This window comes from Felis catus, chromosome B4 (genome assembly GCF_018350175.1).
Source record: "Felis catus isolate Fca126 chromosome B4, F.catus_Fca126_mat1.0, whole genome shotgun sequence".
Classification (NCBI taxonomy): Eukaryota; Metazoa; Chordata; class Mammalia; order Carnivora; family Felidae; genus Felis; species Felis catus.
In genome coordinates this window covers 39655477-39671946 of record NC_058374.1, presented here as the reverse complement: position 1 = coordinate 39671946, position 16470 = coordinate 39655477, and the positions used below count along the sequence as shown (strand labels likewise).

Sequence of the window (16470 nt, the reverse complement as noted above, 5' to 3'; positions counted from 1 at the left end):
AACATATTTCTGACTGGAACTCCAGAAAGAAGAAAATGAAGGAGAAAAAATATGATGAGATAATGGCTGAGAATTTCCCAGAAATGAGAGAAGATATAAGTCTACAGATGAAGAAAACACCAAGCAGGATAAATTAAAAGGGAAAAAAAAAAATCCCCCCTAGGTATAAGAAACTGCAGAATACCAAAATCAAATAAAAGATTTTAAAAGCAGTTACAGAGAGAGACAGATTGCCTACCATGGAACATGATTTGGCTGAGAGAAGACTTCTTAACAGGAGCAATGGAAGCCAAAAAAACCCAGCACACTAATATCTCCCAAGTGCTAGGAGTTCTGTCAGTCTAAATTGTCTAGGCTAAAAAAGGTTGAATAGAATTAAAATAAAATTGTCTGGAATGGAAACAATTAAAACTCTCTTTACCACCAACCAATCTGCACCATGGGACCTTTTAAAGAAGATACTTCAGGAATGCAGGTCTGAGATGCAAAAGAAACTATGAGGAGAGAAACTGGTAAATATATATGTAAATCTAAACAAACATTATCTAAATAACAAATTAAATAATACCTATGTCATGTGGTTAAAAAAGGATAGGACTAAGATACTAAGCGATAATCATACAAGTTCTTTGTATTTGGGGGGGAAAAGAGGTATAGATATTATACTTCATTAGGTACGAATGGTAAAAATTTAAAGGTAACCATAGAAAGAATAGGTGGGGGTTGAGAGAGGGGAAGGAGGAAGAGGAAGAGGAAAATCAACTATGTAGTATCTATGAAGTAACACTTAAGGCAGCACAGAAAGATTAAAAGGAAAGCAATGGAAAAATATATACCAGGCAAATTCCAACCCCCAAACAGCTGGAGAAGCTATATTACACTCGGAAATGAAGGACTTTATGACAAAACGATTGTGAGGATTACTATAAATAATCAATGATCTAATTCACTGGAAAACAGAATGATTTTTAAACCTGTATGTACCTAATAAAATAGTCTGTAACTATACAGGAGCAGAACACATAAAGCACAAATTGATAGAATTTCTGGTATTAAAGGATAAATTGGCCATCACAGTGGGATATTCCACATCTCAACCATAAAATCATATTTAGGTCATGCAGGCAAATCTGTAAATTGACAAAATTAGCAAAGCAACAAGATTTGAACAATAAAACAGAGGTTGCTTATTTGACACCTAACTCCAAACCCAACAATTAGAAAATACAGATTTTTGTCAAGCATAGAATGGTAGATTTATAAACAGTGACCATGTTCACTGATTTCAAAGAGATATCAAATAAACCATCTTGTCAGAAAGAATACAAAATATAATTGGAAGTCAACCAAAAAAGATGAACAAAAAAAAAAAAAAGCTTAGCCATTTGGAAATTTAAAAGATAGTTCTAAATAATTCATGGGTCACCGAAGACAATTTAAGACACCTGATGCCGATACTTACAAAATTACTACATTATCAAAACTGTAGGTATGCAACAAAAATTGTACTTGGAAATACATGTCTTGAATGCTGTAACTTAAAGAACTAAGCATTTAACTGACAAAGTTAGGAAAAGAACACAAATGTGGAAACAGGTGTGACCACAAACACCTTTATTCCGGCTCCATTGTCAGCGTGGAATGAAATGAGACAAGTACTAAAGAACCAGGTGTTAAATCCAAAGGCGAATTTGGGTGCGGCACGTGTCACCAGAAAACAAAGGTTCATTTAATTATCAGACTAGTTTTCAGAAGCGGGAGTCAGGCACACTGGGTATGAAAATCAGTTTCTGCAAACTCCAGATGTCCCTAACCAAAAAAATAAAATGAAATGCTTTTGTAATCACCGCACAGAAATAGTACGTCTGACTGAGAGTTCACCCAAGATATACACGCTAGACTTGCTGGATCACAGGGAGATTAAGATCTGAACCCAAATTAGCAGAACAAGGGAGGAAGAATCTGTTCGGAATAAAGCAACAATCCTGTATGAGAACAGGAATTCGCTTTTTAAACCTCTTCTTTGTTACTACTAAAAATAATATAACCACCTTAAGCAGAAAAATACCATTAACTAGCCAGCAAACTTCATGTTTCCAAATATGAAATCATTTTAAATCACAGCAGTTACATTTTAAGACCACTAGACCCAACATAACTCTTTAATCAGCTGACGGGGCCACTTTGAAGCTACCCATAAGCAACCTGGAATCCGGTTCTTTACATCCAGTTCCCTTAAGAAACTTATTCCTCCTAGTTACCATCTGCTCTGATCCTATTTCTGTAACTATGATGCTTTAATTCTTTAATACTGCTCACAATACAGAGCTGTCCCCAGACCCCCCTCCCCCACCAACTCTGATTTGCTTACATACACATTAACACTAGAGGAGACAGCTAAAATAAAGTATACTAACCTTGAATTATTTTCTCCTTGTTAAATCTTGTTTCTCCACTAAAATAGAGAGAGGGGGAAAAAACCTTTATTACCAAATAGGTTATTTTTGAAATCAGAAAAAAAAAATCATCAATGAAAGGTAATGATATTCACAAAGGGAGCATATGAACCTTGTGGCATACTTCACAATCTAACCTATAAACATAAAATTTGTTCTAAATTGATATTTACAAGCATCTACTCTAATGTACTTAGTTGATTTGGGCTAAGAATTTCATACTGACCCAAATTAAAATGTATAAATCATGAATCAATCATAATTGTAAGTAGAATATTCTATTAATATGTATATGTAATTTTCATTAAATAATCTTGTTAAAATAAATGTTAACTAAAACTCCTTTCACAAGCAGCAGGAGGAAACCATGAGAGTTGGTCTGTTGCTGGATTGAAGGAGCAAGTGCGAAGGAACCCGAATGTGGTGGGAAAGAAGTGGACAACCTTTCAGATGCCCTGGCTTCTTCCGGTTCCTAGATCTCCACCTGTTCCTTTTTGTAATGCTGACAACTATCTCGGAGAGGACACTAAAAACTGAGGTTGGGGTACTATGCTTTTAAGAATTAAAAAACCAAACCAATTTCAAAGCAACTGTTAAGAGTGAAGGACTGGAAACTTTGTCACAAAATAACCATCAACTGAGGCTGGAGGGAACACAAAGTGGAAGCGGACGGGGATGTGCTATCTGGACGAGACCAGACAACAGTAAAAGCAATCAAATACCTGAAAAGCTATCAAGAACTGAGTTCAAAATTCTTTGAGCTCTTTTTATGTGCTAAGTACAGTGCTAGGCACTGGAAAACAGAGATGGGAAGGACTGGTGGCTGCCCCGGGGGAAAAAGGAGTTGGCTTGTTCTGTGTAGACACTGGACACAGAACTGGAAGGGTGGGTAAAAATAGTAAATAGGTTTCTTTGGATCAAGTTGTTTCCTCATTTGGTACCAAATGTCTACAGCTCATATTGATATATTTCTATGTCAAGGGGAGATGAAAATCCTTTGAAGTAAATTTCACTGCCACAGAGCAGCCTGAAGAACAAAAACTGCTTTGGCTATATACTTAGGAACTTGGTTAAGCTTGAGTGCCTCTGTTCTTTGTAAAACGGGGATGATAACAGCCCCCATTTCACAGGACTCTTGGGGTAATTGAATGAATATAGATAAAGTGTCTAAACACTGTTCAGCTTTTAGTAAGCACTCAATAGTTCTGTTTATAGGTCATTTTTGGACAGAGCTATACAGAAATCGAAGATTCAACATAATGCATTTAAAATCTTGTAAAAATCGGTAAATAAACAATGTAAACAAATAATATACCATAAAGTCAACACCCTGGTGACCCCACCCAAGTTAACAGATCACCACTACCAGCCGCCTAGAGCGGGTCTCTTTCCAACCACAATGTCCTCCCACCCCCAGTGGATCCACTACCTGGCATTTATTTAGATGCTCATTTGCTTTGCCTTTCTTCATAGCTTTCCCATCCAAGTACAGCATAGGATTAGCTTGCCTGTTGTTGAACTTTATAATGAGTTGCTTCTTGCTGTATGCAGTCCTGTGTTGCTGCCATTCCTCAACATTGTTTGGGAGATACACCACTGTTGTGACTGGTGGCATACTCTTACACTCTCATTACTGTGTAATACTCCAGAATTTCCCAGTGTTATTTATATTGATATATTTACATTGTTTCCAGTTTGGAGCTAAGCTGCTGTGAATAAACATGTTTGTATAGAGCACATCAGATTCTCTAAGGCAGTGGGTGGCAAAGTGGGGCCTCTGAACCAGCATCACTGACACTGCCTGGGGCCTTTTGGAAATGCAAATTCTCAGGCCCCACTTCAGACTCCCGAATCAGAAGCTCAGAGGTTGTGGCCCAGTTCATCTGTTTTAATAAACCCACCAAGTGATTCTGATGCACATTCATGTTTGAGAACTACTCAAAGACCGGCACACGATCTTGGTAGAGTTGTACTGGAATACAATCATACCCATTTGTTTGCATGTTGTTTATGGCCACTTTCACACTATAATAATGGAACTGAGTGGTCCAGACAGAGTGCATGGCTTGTAAAGCCTAAGCTACTTCCTACCCCTTAATTAAAAGTTTGCAAAGCCATACCTAGTGATCTAGGCCTAGCACTAGAATTGCTAAGCCACAGAGTATGCAAACATTTAGATTTATCAGACAATAGCGAAGTGGTCACAGCAATTTACAACCCCCAGCAGTGTTCCACATCCTCTCCAACATTCAGTAATGTCAGAGTTTCCCATTTGTGCCAATTTGGCACAGAACAGTTCATCTCAGTTTTATCTGACTATATTTCCCTGATTACTGTGAAGGCTCAGGCTCAGGCTCATCACCCCTGCTTTGTTTTAAACAAAGCACTAGTTTAAAAAAAAAAAAAAAAAAAAAGCCTTCACATGGATTGATTTACACAGTCTAGAAAGGAACTCCATCAAATCTTAAGAGTCAGAATCACAAACCCGGGCCTCTGCCTGGAACCTTGTCTCTCATTCACAAAAATAGTTGTCTGCCAACCTCTGCCTAGAACAGTGTTTCTCAAACTTGAGAGTGTATCTGAATCCCCTGGAGAGCTTATGAAAACAGAGACCACTGGACCTGACCAGTATGTTCTCACTCTTCCAGACCCAATACAGACAAACAGCCTGCTCCCTGAGGAAGCATTCCCTCCCAGGCACCATTCCCCACCAACCTATCCCATTTAAACACACCCAGGCTACACTCCCATTTCCCCCCCCTCCACCCCCCCCCCCAGTACTGTCAGTTACCACCCATATGCTAATTAATCTTTTTAGATGTGTGTCTAACCAGGTTCCAGCTCCTTAAAGGCACAGCCAGAGGTTGCCTTGCCCTAACATACTCCTTGCCTAGAGAAAACCCAGGGAAATAACAGAACCTCAGTGTATGTACTCTGCCAATGGAAGGTCATCTGGAAATATCAATCAAAATAATAAATCCGTTTGCCCTTTAATACAGCAACCATAATACTGGGAATACTTGCATTCAACCTTATTTAAAACAGTATCTGCCACAATATTTTTTCTAGTAGCAAAAGCTGGTAAATAACCTAAATATCCACTAACAGAGAACTGGTTACATTAACAAATAAATGGTGGCATATATACATAGTGGAATACTAGGTAATTGTGTCCCCTAAAAAAGAGAATGATTTATGGAAAGGTTTGGAAAAATTACCAAAATATATTAAAGAGCAAAAGCAAAGTGCAGAATAATCTAAAAAGAATGCTATCTTTCTAGAAAGGTGGAAAATAAGAATAAACATTTGGACCTGCGTGCACATGTGCACACAAACACCGGAAAGATACATAAGAATTGTTCTGATTTCTAAACATGTGGATGTAACTTTAAAAAAAAGTATGACAAATATATGAAGATTTTCATAACTATTTACCACTGATCTGCCATTGTTATCATTGTGGTTAATATTAATAAAATATGTCCTTTACTCCAAAATACATTCGGAATCATACACAATGGATGTGAAAGAGGGTATTAATCTCTACCATTCAGACAAAGTATCCATGGTGATGATAGAGAAACTGCCGTTTAAAAAAAAATTCTGTTTGTTTATTTTTGAGAGAAAGAGAGAGAGGGACAGCACAAGCAGGGGAGGTGCAGAGAAACGGGGAGAAAGAGAGAGAGAGGGAGACACAGAATCTGAAGCAGGCAGAGCAGGAATCTAGAAAGAGAATTTTTTCCCCAAAACTTTCATAAATATTTAGTTTTACAGCTATCAGCTTTATCAAGAGGTTTGTATAAATCCTTAAGGCAACTGTTTAAAGTTTGTTTTGGGAGTGGGAAAGAAAATTAGGCGGCTAAAACAGTTTTACTATTAATCTACCTCCCTTAACCAAAGTGTGGCTTGTGATAGTGGCAGAGAAGGTGGAAGGAGCTGAAAGGTCAGAGGAATATATTTTGAAAGAGTCAGGAATAACACTACTCATTTTCAAAATCTCCAGTGTGATCCATTTCCAAAACAGAACACCCGACTCTGCAAGAATCCAAATGCTTATGCCAAGAAGTTAAGTCTTATGACCAGCCATTTATAGGTCCCACAAATATGCATCATTCATTTTGTAGGTTATTACACTATTCTTCACTTTAAAAGATTTTATTTTGTTAGTTCTCGTTTATATTCGATGGCATTTCTTTAGAAGTCATTTAGAAAGCTAAATTTCCCGATCATATTCTTTTAAAGAATTCAAATTCAATAGATGAGTACTGTTTGCCACAAGACCAAGGCAAATCATGGGAAATTAGTACAGATTTGGGGCATGTTTTCAAAATAGATATGCTTCAGTGTACATGGAAATGCAAAGCCTCACCTGATATTTAATCAAGAATACAGCTTTATCTTAATTCCTCTCTACCAATTAATTCACTCAAAAATAAAGATTTCGAGGGCTAGTAACATGGAAACCGTCACTAGATGGTCCGGGTGGGGGTGGGGGACGTAACACACCCAACTCATGATATATTTTTATTTATATGTCAGTCCTAGTTGTAAATCCTCTCCCAATTGATCAATCCTATTCTCAGAAAACAAGTATCACAGTAACATAACAACTAACATGTATCTTTATAAAAATTCACAGGTGCCCTAACACTTACTTTGCTTGCTTTATTTATGACCAGAACAATTATTGGCATTCAACAAAAAAGTAACTGCCAATAGAGGTAGCATAAGAAAAGCAAGTCAGTTTTGCTATCACTAACTTTACTAATTTATCGTCTTTAGGTCATTAAAAGCGAATTAAATGAGGTTTGTAAAATTTTTTGCTTTAAGAGCTAGTAAAAAATGGAAGTGAAATGGGATGGTTTTCCAGGCAACTAATTACAACAGACACAAATAATATTTCAAGGAACTGGGGCCTTCAATGGGTTATGTAGGTGATGGAATTCCCAATCTACATATATTGGGGTTTTCAACAATGCTGGACTAGAAGATCAGAAGTTATAGTTTAATAATACTAAAAGACTTGAAATTTGCAATCTTGGATATTCTATTCCAAAATGATACTTGTGAGCACAAGTATGTCGAAGATAAACGCACAGGTAGTTACAGCATAAGATTCATAAAGGATTTGGTTGAACTTACAGAAACTGCATTTTAAAAGCTTTCTGGAATTATCTGAAGAGGCACTGTTCACTAAAATTATTCATCTCTTTAAAAATACCGATCATGCTATCAGTTTCAAAGCACTGGACTATCTTAGTTATACAGAATCAGATAATAGAAAAGTCAAGTGCTATTCCCAATATTATGCTAAATGACCCAATCCTGTGGATTCATTATATTTAACTATGGTGATTATTAATCAAGTTTGCAATCGTTTGTTTCCTGAAAGCGTCATTAATTCTTAGCTTGGAGAATTTGGAAGAGGAAAGAGGGATGATCAGGCAGGAAAGGCAGCTCACCATAACCCTATCAATTATTTCAACACTTTAACTCCACTTTCCCATGAATAAAACAGAACAAAGCAAACTATTCTTAACACTCTTCACAATTATATTAGCAGAAATAAAAAGTGGCCACTAAAATGGCTGGTGATATTCAAGCAATCTACAAACACTAGGTTTTAACTCAATAAAAAAGGAGGCAGAGAGGACAGTGATTAAGAGGACGGGATGGGCTGTAGAGTGGAGCTCCTTTGCTTCAATTCCACCACCCCACCAGCCACGTGACTTCAAGCAAGTTACAGGACTTCTGCATCTGTTTCCTCACCTGCAAACTGAGAAGCAGTCCTCACCTCACTGCACTGTCAGAACTTAATTACAACAGTGCCTGGCACATAATAATGTATAAAGACTTACTTTTAAATTGATTCCTCAAAGGATTTCTATAAGGAATCAGTTTTTTAAACCAAGCCCTTTTTTAAGAAGCACGGAGGATACAAAATCCAAATTCATGTAACTACTGTCCATAAGAATAAACAGAAATCACCTCACTATCAAGGGATGGTTCAATCCAGATTTCCTGCGACTTGTGAACTTCAATTATATGTCAGACACAGTACTGGCTGAGTTCAGGCATCCATAAGGTGCTCAAACACTGGAAAAAGAAGGGCTCTACTTCCTGCTCTGCTACCAATGAGCTATACATGACCTTAAGTAGGTCATCAAATGGTCATAAAGCAGTCTATAAAATGGAAGGGTGGGGAAGAGACAGAGAGGAACTCAATTTCTAGTTTAGTCATCAAAATCCTGTGAGTCTTACAGGGATAATTCTGATGATTCCTAAGATTATCCTCCCATAAAGGAAGAACAGGACAAAAAAAAAAAAAAAAGATACCAATTAAAGTCAGCTCGACAAGGTTAAGTCCTATTACTGTTCCTTGTGAACTCTGGAAGTCAAAAACGATATCTTATTTACCTGTATAATCCAGTCCACGGGCACCTAGCACATATTCAAAATGCGGGTCTGATAAAATTATACATACATCCTGAGGACTGACTACATTTTTATTACAGATGCTCTTACAGAATTAGAAGTTATTTAGTTCTTGAGACACATTTCTTCCCCTCCGTTGCACTACACACTCTGCCTCACACTAGTGAGGCAGGTATTTTCACTATCCCCATTTTATGTATTAGCAAACTGACGTCGTAAAGATTACGTTAACGGAAGCCGCGGTTACAAGGTTCCTCCTAACCAGAGCCCGGATTCTAACCCAGGTCTATCCTGCTTGAAAAATCTGTGGTCTTAACCACCCTGCACTGCACTTCCATTAACAGTCGGCAAATAAGCGTTACGAAGGAAAAAAGATAAGAGACATGAAGACGTAGCAGCCTTCAGCTCCACCGTGGAATGTTATGATAAAAATATTTGTTCGGGGTGATGCAGGTTGCAGAGACGAGGGTGGAGGCCCTCCGCCGCCGCCAGCAGTGTGATCTCGGGAGGGAAGAACTAAATCTCAGGTCCACGCCTGCGGCTGCCCTGGCAAGCGAGGGGCGGGGGTGCAGCACAGACGGAGAGGCACAGCGGCGGAAGGCAGCCAGCACACAAATACCGGCCTGGGACGAGCTATCCCGCAAACTCTTTAGGATCCGCTGGTGGGGGGGGGGGGGGGGAGCAACCAGCGGCGCACGAAGTACGGAGCCAAGGCTGGCTTTTTTCAGCTTTAACTCCGCCAAGTGGCTGCGAACCTCGGCCATTTACTCCTCCGGACCTCAGCGTGCTCATCTGTAACGCCGGACTCCAGATATTTACGACCCGCCTTCCCGGCTCAGGGGCGCCGGGGGAAGAGGGGTCCAACCCTCCGAAGGGCGAGCAAGCAGGGAAGAGGAGGGGTGACAGGTCAACGGTCTCTTCACCCACTCCTCAACAACTCCCTGACGAGAAGGCGACAAGGGCACCCTGCGACAGCAATACTCACTGCCGCACAACGGTCAGCGCGAAGCGGGTCATCTTCCGGGCGCCCGGAGGGAGGGGAAGTGATGGCCCCAGCGCAGCTCGCGTGCCCAGCACCCTCCGGCGCGAGGCTTCTCCGCACTGCGGGACACCTCGCCCACACCACTTCCGCCAAACCCGGCCGGCCGACCGGCTCCGCCACCATAGGCCGAGGCGGCCGTCTACGTCATTCCAGGAGCGCCAATCAGGGCGGCGAGAGGCCGACAGAGCGGCGGAGAATGGTAAGCAACGAGGCCCCGCCCAGGGCCGTGGCGCTTGCGCCCCTGCGCGCAGGCCTGTGATTGGCGCGCGGCAGGTGCTTGCGGGGCCCGCCCTGGAGTCCGCAGTGGAGGCCGTTCTTGCCCGGGCAAGTTTGGATCCTGGAGACTCCGGATAGAGGAGTGAGCTGGGGCACGGATGTGGAGTTGATTTCATTTGAAGCAGGAATGCAGCTAGTAGTCTTACTTCCGGAGTGTACAGCGCCAGACACATCGGGTCGTATGAGGTTTTACTGTTAACCCATAATACTGGGGATGTAGGGTCAGCAAGTTCTGCGGATTTAGATCCACCTAGTTCCTCTCCCCGCCTCGACGGGCACAGTCCTGCAGCAAACTGAAGTCAGATTTTTTTTTTTTGAGCGCTCTTCCAGACTGGGCCTCATTCTTGGCCTGCTGAGCCCGGTTTTACCAAAGACTTCTGCGAAGCCAGTTTATCAAGAATCCCCTTACCTTTAGTATCTAATCAAGCTCCTCTTCCTCCACCCTTGATATTTAATGGAGCTCCTCTTCCCCCTCAACCTTGATATCTAACCAACTTCCTGTTAATAAGTTTCCATTCCCTCTCTCGCCCTGACCCCTGGCAATAAACCCTATTGGTGCCTGTTGTACTTGGAGTTGAATTCAGTCTCTCTGACACATTGCAATAGTCTTGATCCCAGTTGCAATGGTCTTAAGGTTCCCCTGTCATTTTTGAAGAGCATCTGGTGAATAATGTTTCTTTTACAGCTTTCATGGTCTTGAGAGAGCTACTTAACCTCTCTCTCAGTTATATGATAAGTAAAATGGGTTAACAGGTAAAGCTTACTCGTGATAGCTTTACAATGACAAAGTTTAATGATGTTAACTTTTACATTGTTTTCCATGCATTTTTACTTAACTTCTCATATATGATAATGCATTTCTCCCCAATTATATATGAAAAGTTGGGTTTAAAGAACTTAAGTGATGCATGGGATTTATAGGCACACATTTCAAATGTTTTACATGTGTGATCACATTTGTCTCTCAGAACAACTCTGAGGTAAACAGGGTATCTTCACTTAAGATACAAGGAATCTGGCCTAGAGAGAAACTAAGCAATTATTCTATGCTTACAGTTGGTCAGTGGTGACACAGGACTGATTCGGAGATTTTCAAACCTGCCTACACATTGCAATCATCTAGCACCTTTTGAGTGCCGCGCCCCAGAAAATTAAATCTGAATTTCTGCAGGAAGGATCCAGGCATCGGTAATTTTTTTTTTTAATCCCCAAATGTTTCCACTGTACAGCCAGCTTTGAGAACTAGAACTTTAAAACAGTGCTTCTCGAACTTGAATGGGCATACAAATAACCTGGGAATCATCTTAAAATAAGATTCTGATTTAGTAGATTGGGAATGGAGGCCAAATTCAGCATCCCTAGCAAGATCCCAGGGAACAGTCAGTTTTGGAATGAGAGAGGAAGGATAATTCAGAGTTCTAAAAGGGGGCCCAAATTACCATAGGGATACATTGCCTACACATAGTAGGTAGTTCATATAAATGTTCTGAATGCCTGAATGAATGAAGCAGTCCAACAGATTCTCCTGGAAGTTTGAACTAGAAAAAGGAAATTAATTAGGTAGAGAAACCATAAGATTGAACTATAAGGGAGCATGCAGATTGAAGCTATGAAGAAACAAACCACAAATAATACAAGCTTGAGAACAGATTTACAGAGTAGGGAGTAAGAACAGGCAAAGGTAATGGAAGAAATCAGAAAGAGAAAAAAAAAAAAAAAAAAAGACAGAAGTAGACATAAGTGTGTAACACAGAGACTACCTGGCCCCTAGTCCCGCAGGCTGCCATAATACCAGATACTTTGAAGGTTCTATTTTTACAATAAAATCTTTCTCTTTAAGGTAGTCTGAGTACATTTCTTTTTTTTTTTTTTTAACATTTATTTTTGAGAGACAGAGAGACAGAGCACGAGCAGGGAAGGGGCAGAGAAAGAGAGAGACAGAATCTGAAGCAGGCTCCAGGCTCTGAGCTGTCAGCACAGAGCCGAACACGGAGCTCAAACCCACAAACTGTGAGATCATGACATAAAGTAAGTACTGACCATGTTTCATTCTCTCCCTGGCTCCTATCAAAATGTTTAAAAGACAATAGAGACTAAATTAAAATTTATTAAATGAATGAATGAGGTATATTTGTTATGATCAATTTGTCAAATGAATCATACATCTAAAAATTAGCTGATGAATGGGAGAATATTAATCTAGGAGAAATTTAGAAAATTATAAAGCACCAATATTAACATAAAGAATTTTCCAAGAAATGTGCATAAAAAGAATGTTTCATAAACTTTAAGAATCAGAAAAAGAAAACAGGTGAGAGATGAGGATCTTGGAAAGAATGGACATAATCTTGCATTATTCACTCAACAGTTCTGGAATTGCTCTTCAGCTTCTAAAATGAACAAGGAATTTGTTTAAACTTTGTTTTGCTAGAAGTTTTAAATAACCACTGATATACTTTTGTTGGCAACCTATCAAATCACATATCCCCCCCCCCCTTTTTTAATGAAAAATAGGCTTTGTTATGGTATGGCATATGACGGAATTCTGAATTAGGATCGGCCAAGGTATGCTGAGGTAACAAATTAACCCTGAAGTTTGCCATGGCTTAACACATAATAGTTTCTCTGTCATGTAACATGTCTAACATGGATCAGAAAGGGGCTTTGTTCCACGTAGTTACTCAGGGATTATGGCTGACAGACATCAGTTGCAACACATAGATTCATGATTCCTGGGGCAGGAGAGGAGAACAACTGAAGGTCTTGAACCAGTTCTTAGATGCTTCCTCCATGCATTGTCCAGAGCTATTGACATGGCCCTATTTAACTGCAAATGTGACAGGAAATGTGGGGAACACATAAAGGCCTGCAAGTGGACAATGCCATAAATACTGTGCATGTTGGCATATCCCAGGATTCTGCCCTTAGCTCTCTTTTTCTCCTTAACTATGCAGTCTCCTAGGTGATCCTATCCAATGTATAGATGTTATTTATTTCTCTAGCCTGCAAGTTCCCCCAATCTCCACCTACATTTGTCCAGTTACCCACCCAGCATCTTCACTTGGAGCTCCAACAGGCCTCTGGGGCTAACTTTTCCCACACAGAATCTTTAATGTTTACCTCCTAAGACCGCTCACTCCTCAAGTTTTTCTCATCTCATGGCAGTACCCAGTTGCCCATGTAATCCTTGAATCTATACCTTAACCTAACACTCCCTATCAAATTCACCACAAATTCCTGTAGCCTCTGTAATGCAGGGAGTGCTGGACTTTTAGTCATGTTTTCAAATAAAGATTTAATTATAGTCTTCACTGAAGATGCGCCAAGTGTGAAAGGGCTTGATCTACTCAGAATGTAAGATCAGGGAGGAAAGACAGCATGGGTTTCCCAGGCACTTAAATACTTTCAACAATAGCATTAAGAGTGAAATTAATTATATTGGTACCAAATGCTGGCCTGTTGGTTAATAGGAGTCATGAAATTTCTATTCTTCTTGTTTATAAGTTTTTTAACTAAAGGGTTTTTCTTTTCTTATTCTGAGATTAACACTAAAAGTAATAGACTTATATCTACAGTACTTCAAAGATCTTTGAAGATGCACATCTTTGAAACTTTAGAGACTCATTTTTGTCATCTAGTCCGTGGTCATTTTGTGTAAATGTCTCATGTGTGCTCATGAAGAATATGGGTTCACTCGTCGTTGGATGCAGAGCTCTTTGCATGTCTAATTAAGTTTATTTATTGTGTTGTTCAAATCTTCATAAGTCAATACATAAATCTAAAACTTAAAAAAAATTTCTATGGGGTTTATCACCAAGTTATGTGTTGAGTCCATCACTCTTCCCTTACTACATCCTGTCCTGAGCTTCGTTGTCTCTTGCCTGGATGATTGTGAGAGCTTGTTAACACAGCTCTGCTGCCTGTGCTCTTGTATACCATACACCATCTCCTACTCAGCTGCCAAAGTGATGTCTTTATAATCACATCGTGCCAGCCCCTTGCTGGAAAATTCTCTAATGGAGTCTTATCGCCACTAGAATAAAGTCCCACCTCCTTATCCAACCTCCCACAAGGCCAAGGTGACTTGGATCCCCTCTAGATCTCTAAACTCATTTCCCTATTCACTCCCCCTCCCCACCAAGCTCCAGCTATAATGCTTCTCTCTGCTCCTAGACCCTGACATGCTCACTCATGTCTCAGGGTCCTTGCATTTTTTGTTACTTCTGTTTACAAAGTTCTTTCCCAAGACATTGAGTGCTTTTCTCCTTCTCAGCTTCCCAATCCTAACTCAAGTCACCTCATCAAGAGGGCTTCCCTCAAGCAAAGTAGCCTGCCAGTCACCATCTATCATCCTATTTTATCTGGAACTATATCACTTATTCACTGTTTTTACAGGTTTATCACCTGTCTCTGCTAGAATATAAATTCCTTGAGGCTAGGGACTATCATGTTCTTTTTCATGTCTTCAGTGCCTAGAACAGTGCCAGACACAATTTACAAACTCAATCAATATTTGCCATCATTGGAAATCATGTTCCTAAAGAATATCTAATAATATGGTAACATTCCCCTGATAGGTGAATAAATGGGAGGTGGGGGCGGTGGCGGGAAGGGTAAGATAGAAAACTATTCACTGTGAGACTGATTTTATAAGAAAAAATTCAGGCATTTAAAAAAAGACAAGAAGAAACATGTTATTTGTGTCAAAGGTTTCTCTAGGCAATATTTATAATGTTAAAAACTCTTGTGCTCTTTTATTACTAAAGGATTTTTTCCATAAATATACGTGAGCGGTCTTTCACAAAGAAAATTATTCAGAGGGCGGATGAGAGAGAATGTATATATTGTTCTTTGTATGTAGCCACTCACATGCTAAGGCAAGCCAACTTAGTATTATTACCATTTAATAGAGTAGAGCTGAATATTCAAAAAGAAATCTGAGTTGATGGTTATGTGTATTCTTGATTTATTCTGTTTACTTTTACAGACTTTGGCTCTGATTATGTCACTTTATGATTCTAAGATCAAGTTCTTTAAGACCAGAATAGAGACAAGAAAATTTTAAGACTAAAACTGGACAGACAAAACTGACATCAGATATCAGTACAAACCGAGAGACTCCAGGACCAACTGAGAATTGTGGTTTTGCAATTACCCAAGTTATTTCTAACAACACTACTTTGCTTTGTCCCACTATTGCTTTCAAGTTGGAAATTATAGTGGTTTATGCAAATTTAATAAAAGAGAAAGTCTTCGACTTTTACTGGCAGGGATTTTCTTGCACCACCCACTGTCATAATTGATTACATGCTGTACCCTGATGGAAACACAGAATTTCTAGGCCAACACAAAATCACAAATACATGGTAAACCATCTGCTTTGTCCAGTGACTGAGAAATAATAATGTGACCGATGATCCGAGTGAGAAGGGGCTGCCAGTCCAACTGTGCCCAGTCCTCCATCAGCTTGATGTCTGAAGGTGGAGGGAGATTTGTTTTGGCAGCCGCTCTGCCAGCATCTGACATCTGTCACCCATAGTTCTCCATTATCGCTCGTTCCAAAAAATCATATCTGTCAGTCAAATAGCTTTTCTACTGATGGACAGTCGAAGGATGCCTTCTCAGCCTGACGTGCTTCTGGGGAACTCCCCTTTATTTGAATACATGTATCCACTAATCCCTTTTCATGCCTTGCCTTTGAGCCTGTCACTTAGTGGGGAAAAGAACTCTCCCCAAGCCCAAGTTCATTGCTATTTGGAAGAATGGCAGCAGCACGGAGGGGATACAATGAAGGTTATAAATGCTTACAGTTTCACTGTTATGGTATCAAGAGTACTCTCCTCTAGCAGGATCCACAGAAAAACAACATTCCCCCCTCCACCGCTGGCCTTTTGGAAAATTAACATATGCATATATAACACCTTTAAAAACAATTCACACAGTATTGATGTGTTTGCATGTATCGGACTGGCCCATTCTTGTTCTTGCTGTGTAGTACACTTTACATAGACTGCCTCACTTAATCCTCTTAATCCAGCGAGGTCTCCTGTTTTATAAAAGAACAGTCTCAGAGCTCATACAGTGGCAGCCTTGGGATTCAAAGGCAGATCTTCTTGCTTAAGTGAGACTCTTTCCACTATGGCACCCTGACTCTCCCCATCACAATACACATGACAGTCTGTATGAAACATACAAATGTATGGTACAGTCAGTAGTACTCCAGGCAAATAGGAAGTACTAGGGAGGTGGCGAGTGGGAAGG

The 16470-nt window shown here is 40.0% G+C and overlaps 1 protein-coding gene and 1 long non-coding RNA gene across 2 annotated transcripts in view; one reads left to right on the top strand and one right to left on the bottom strand.

Annotated features, from left to right (window-relative positions):
* Window positions 1-10046, bottom strand: part of TIGAR (TP53 induced glycolysis regulatory phosphatase) — a 25471-nt gene extending 15425 nt beyond the window's left edge. The window contains exons 1-2 of the mRNA XM_003988284.6: window positions 9877-10046; window positions 2418-2455 (exon numbers count right to left, since the gene is read on the bottom strand). Of these exons, the coding sequence (XP_003988333.3) occupies window positions 2418-2455; window positions 9877-9908 (70 nt within the window). The 5' untranslated portion in view covers window positions 9909-10046. The remainder of the gene's footprint in view (window positions 1-2417; window positions 2456-9876) is intronic.
* Window positions 10003-16470, top strand: LOC123386513. The gene is made up of 3 exons (XR_006600486.1): window positions 10003-10132; window positions 11266-11397; window positions 12105-16470. It is a non-coding gene; the product is annotated as an uncharacterized LOC123386513 (long non-coding RNA).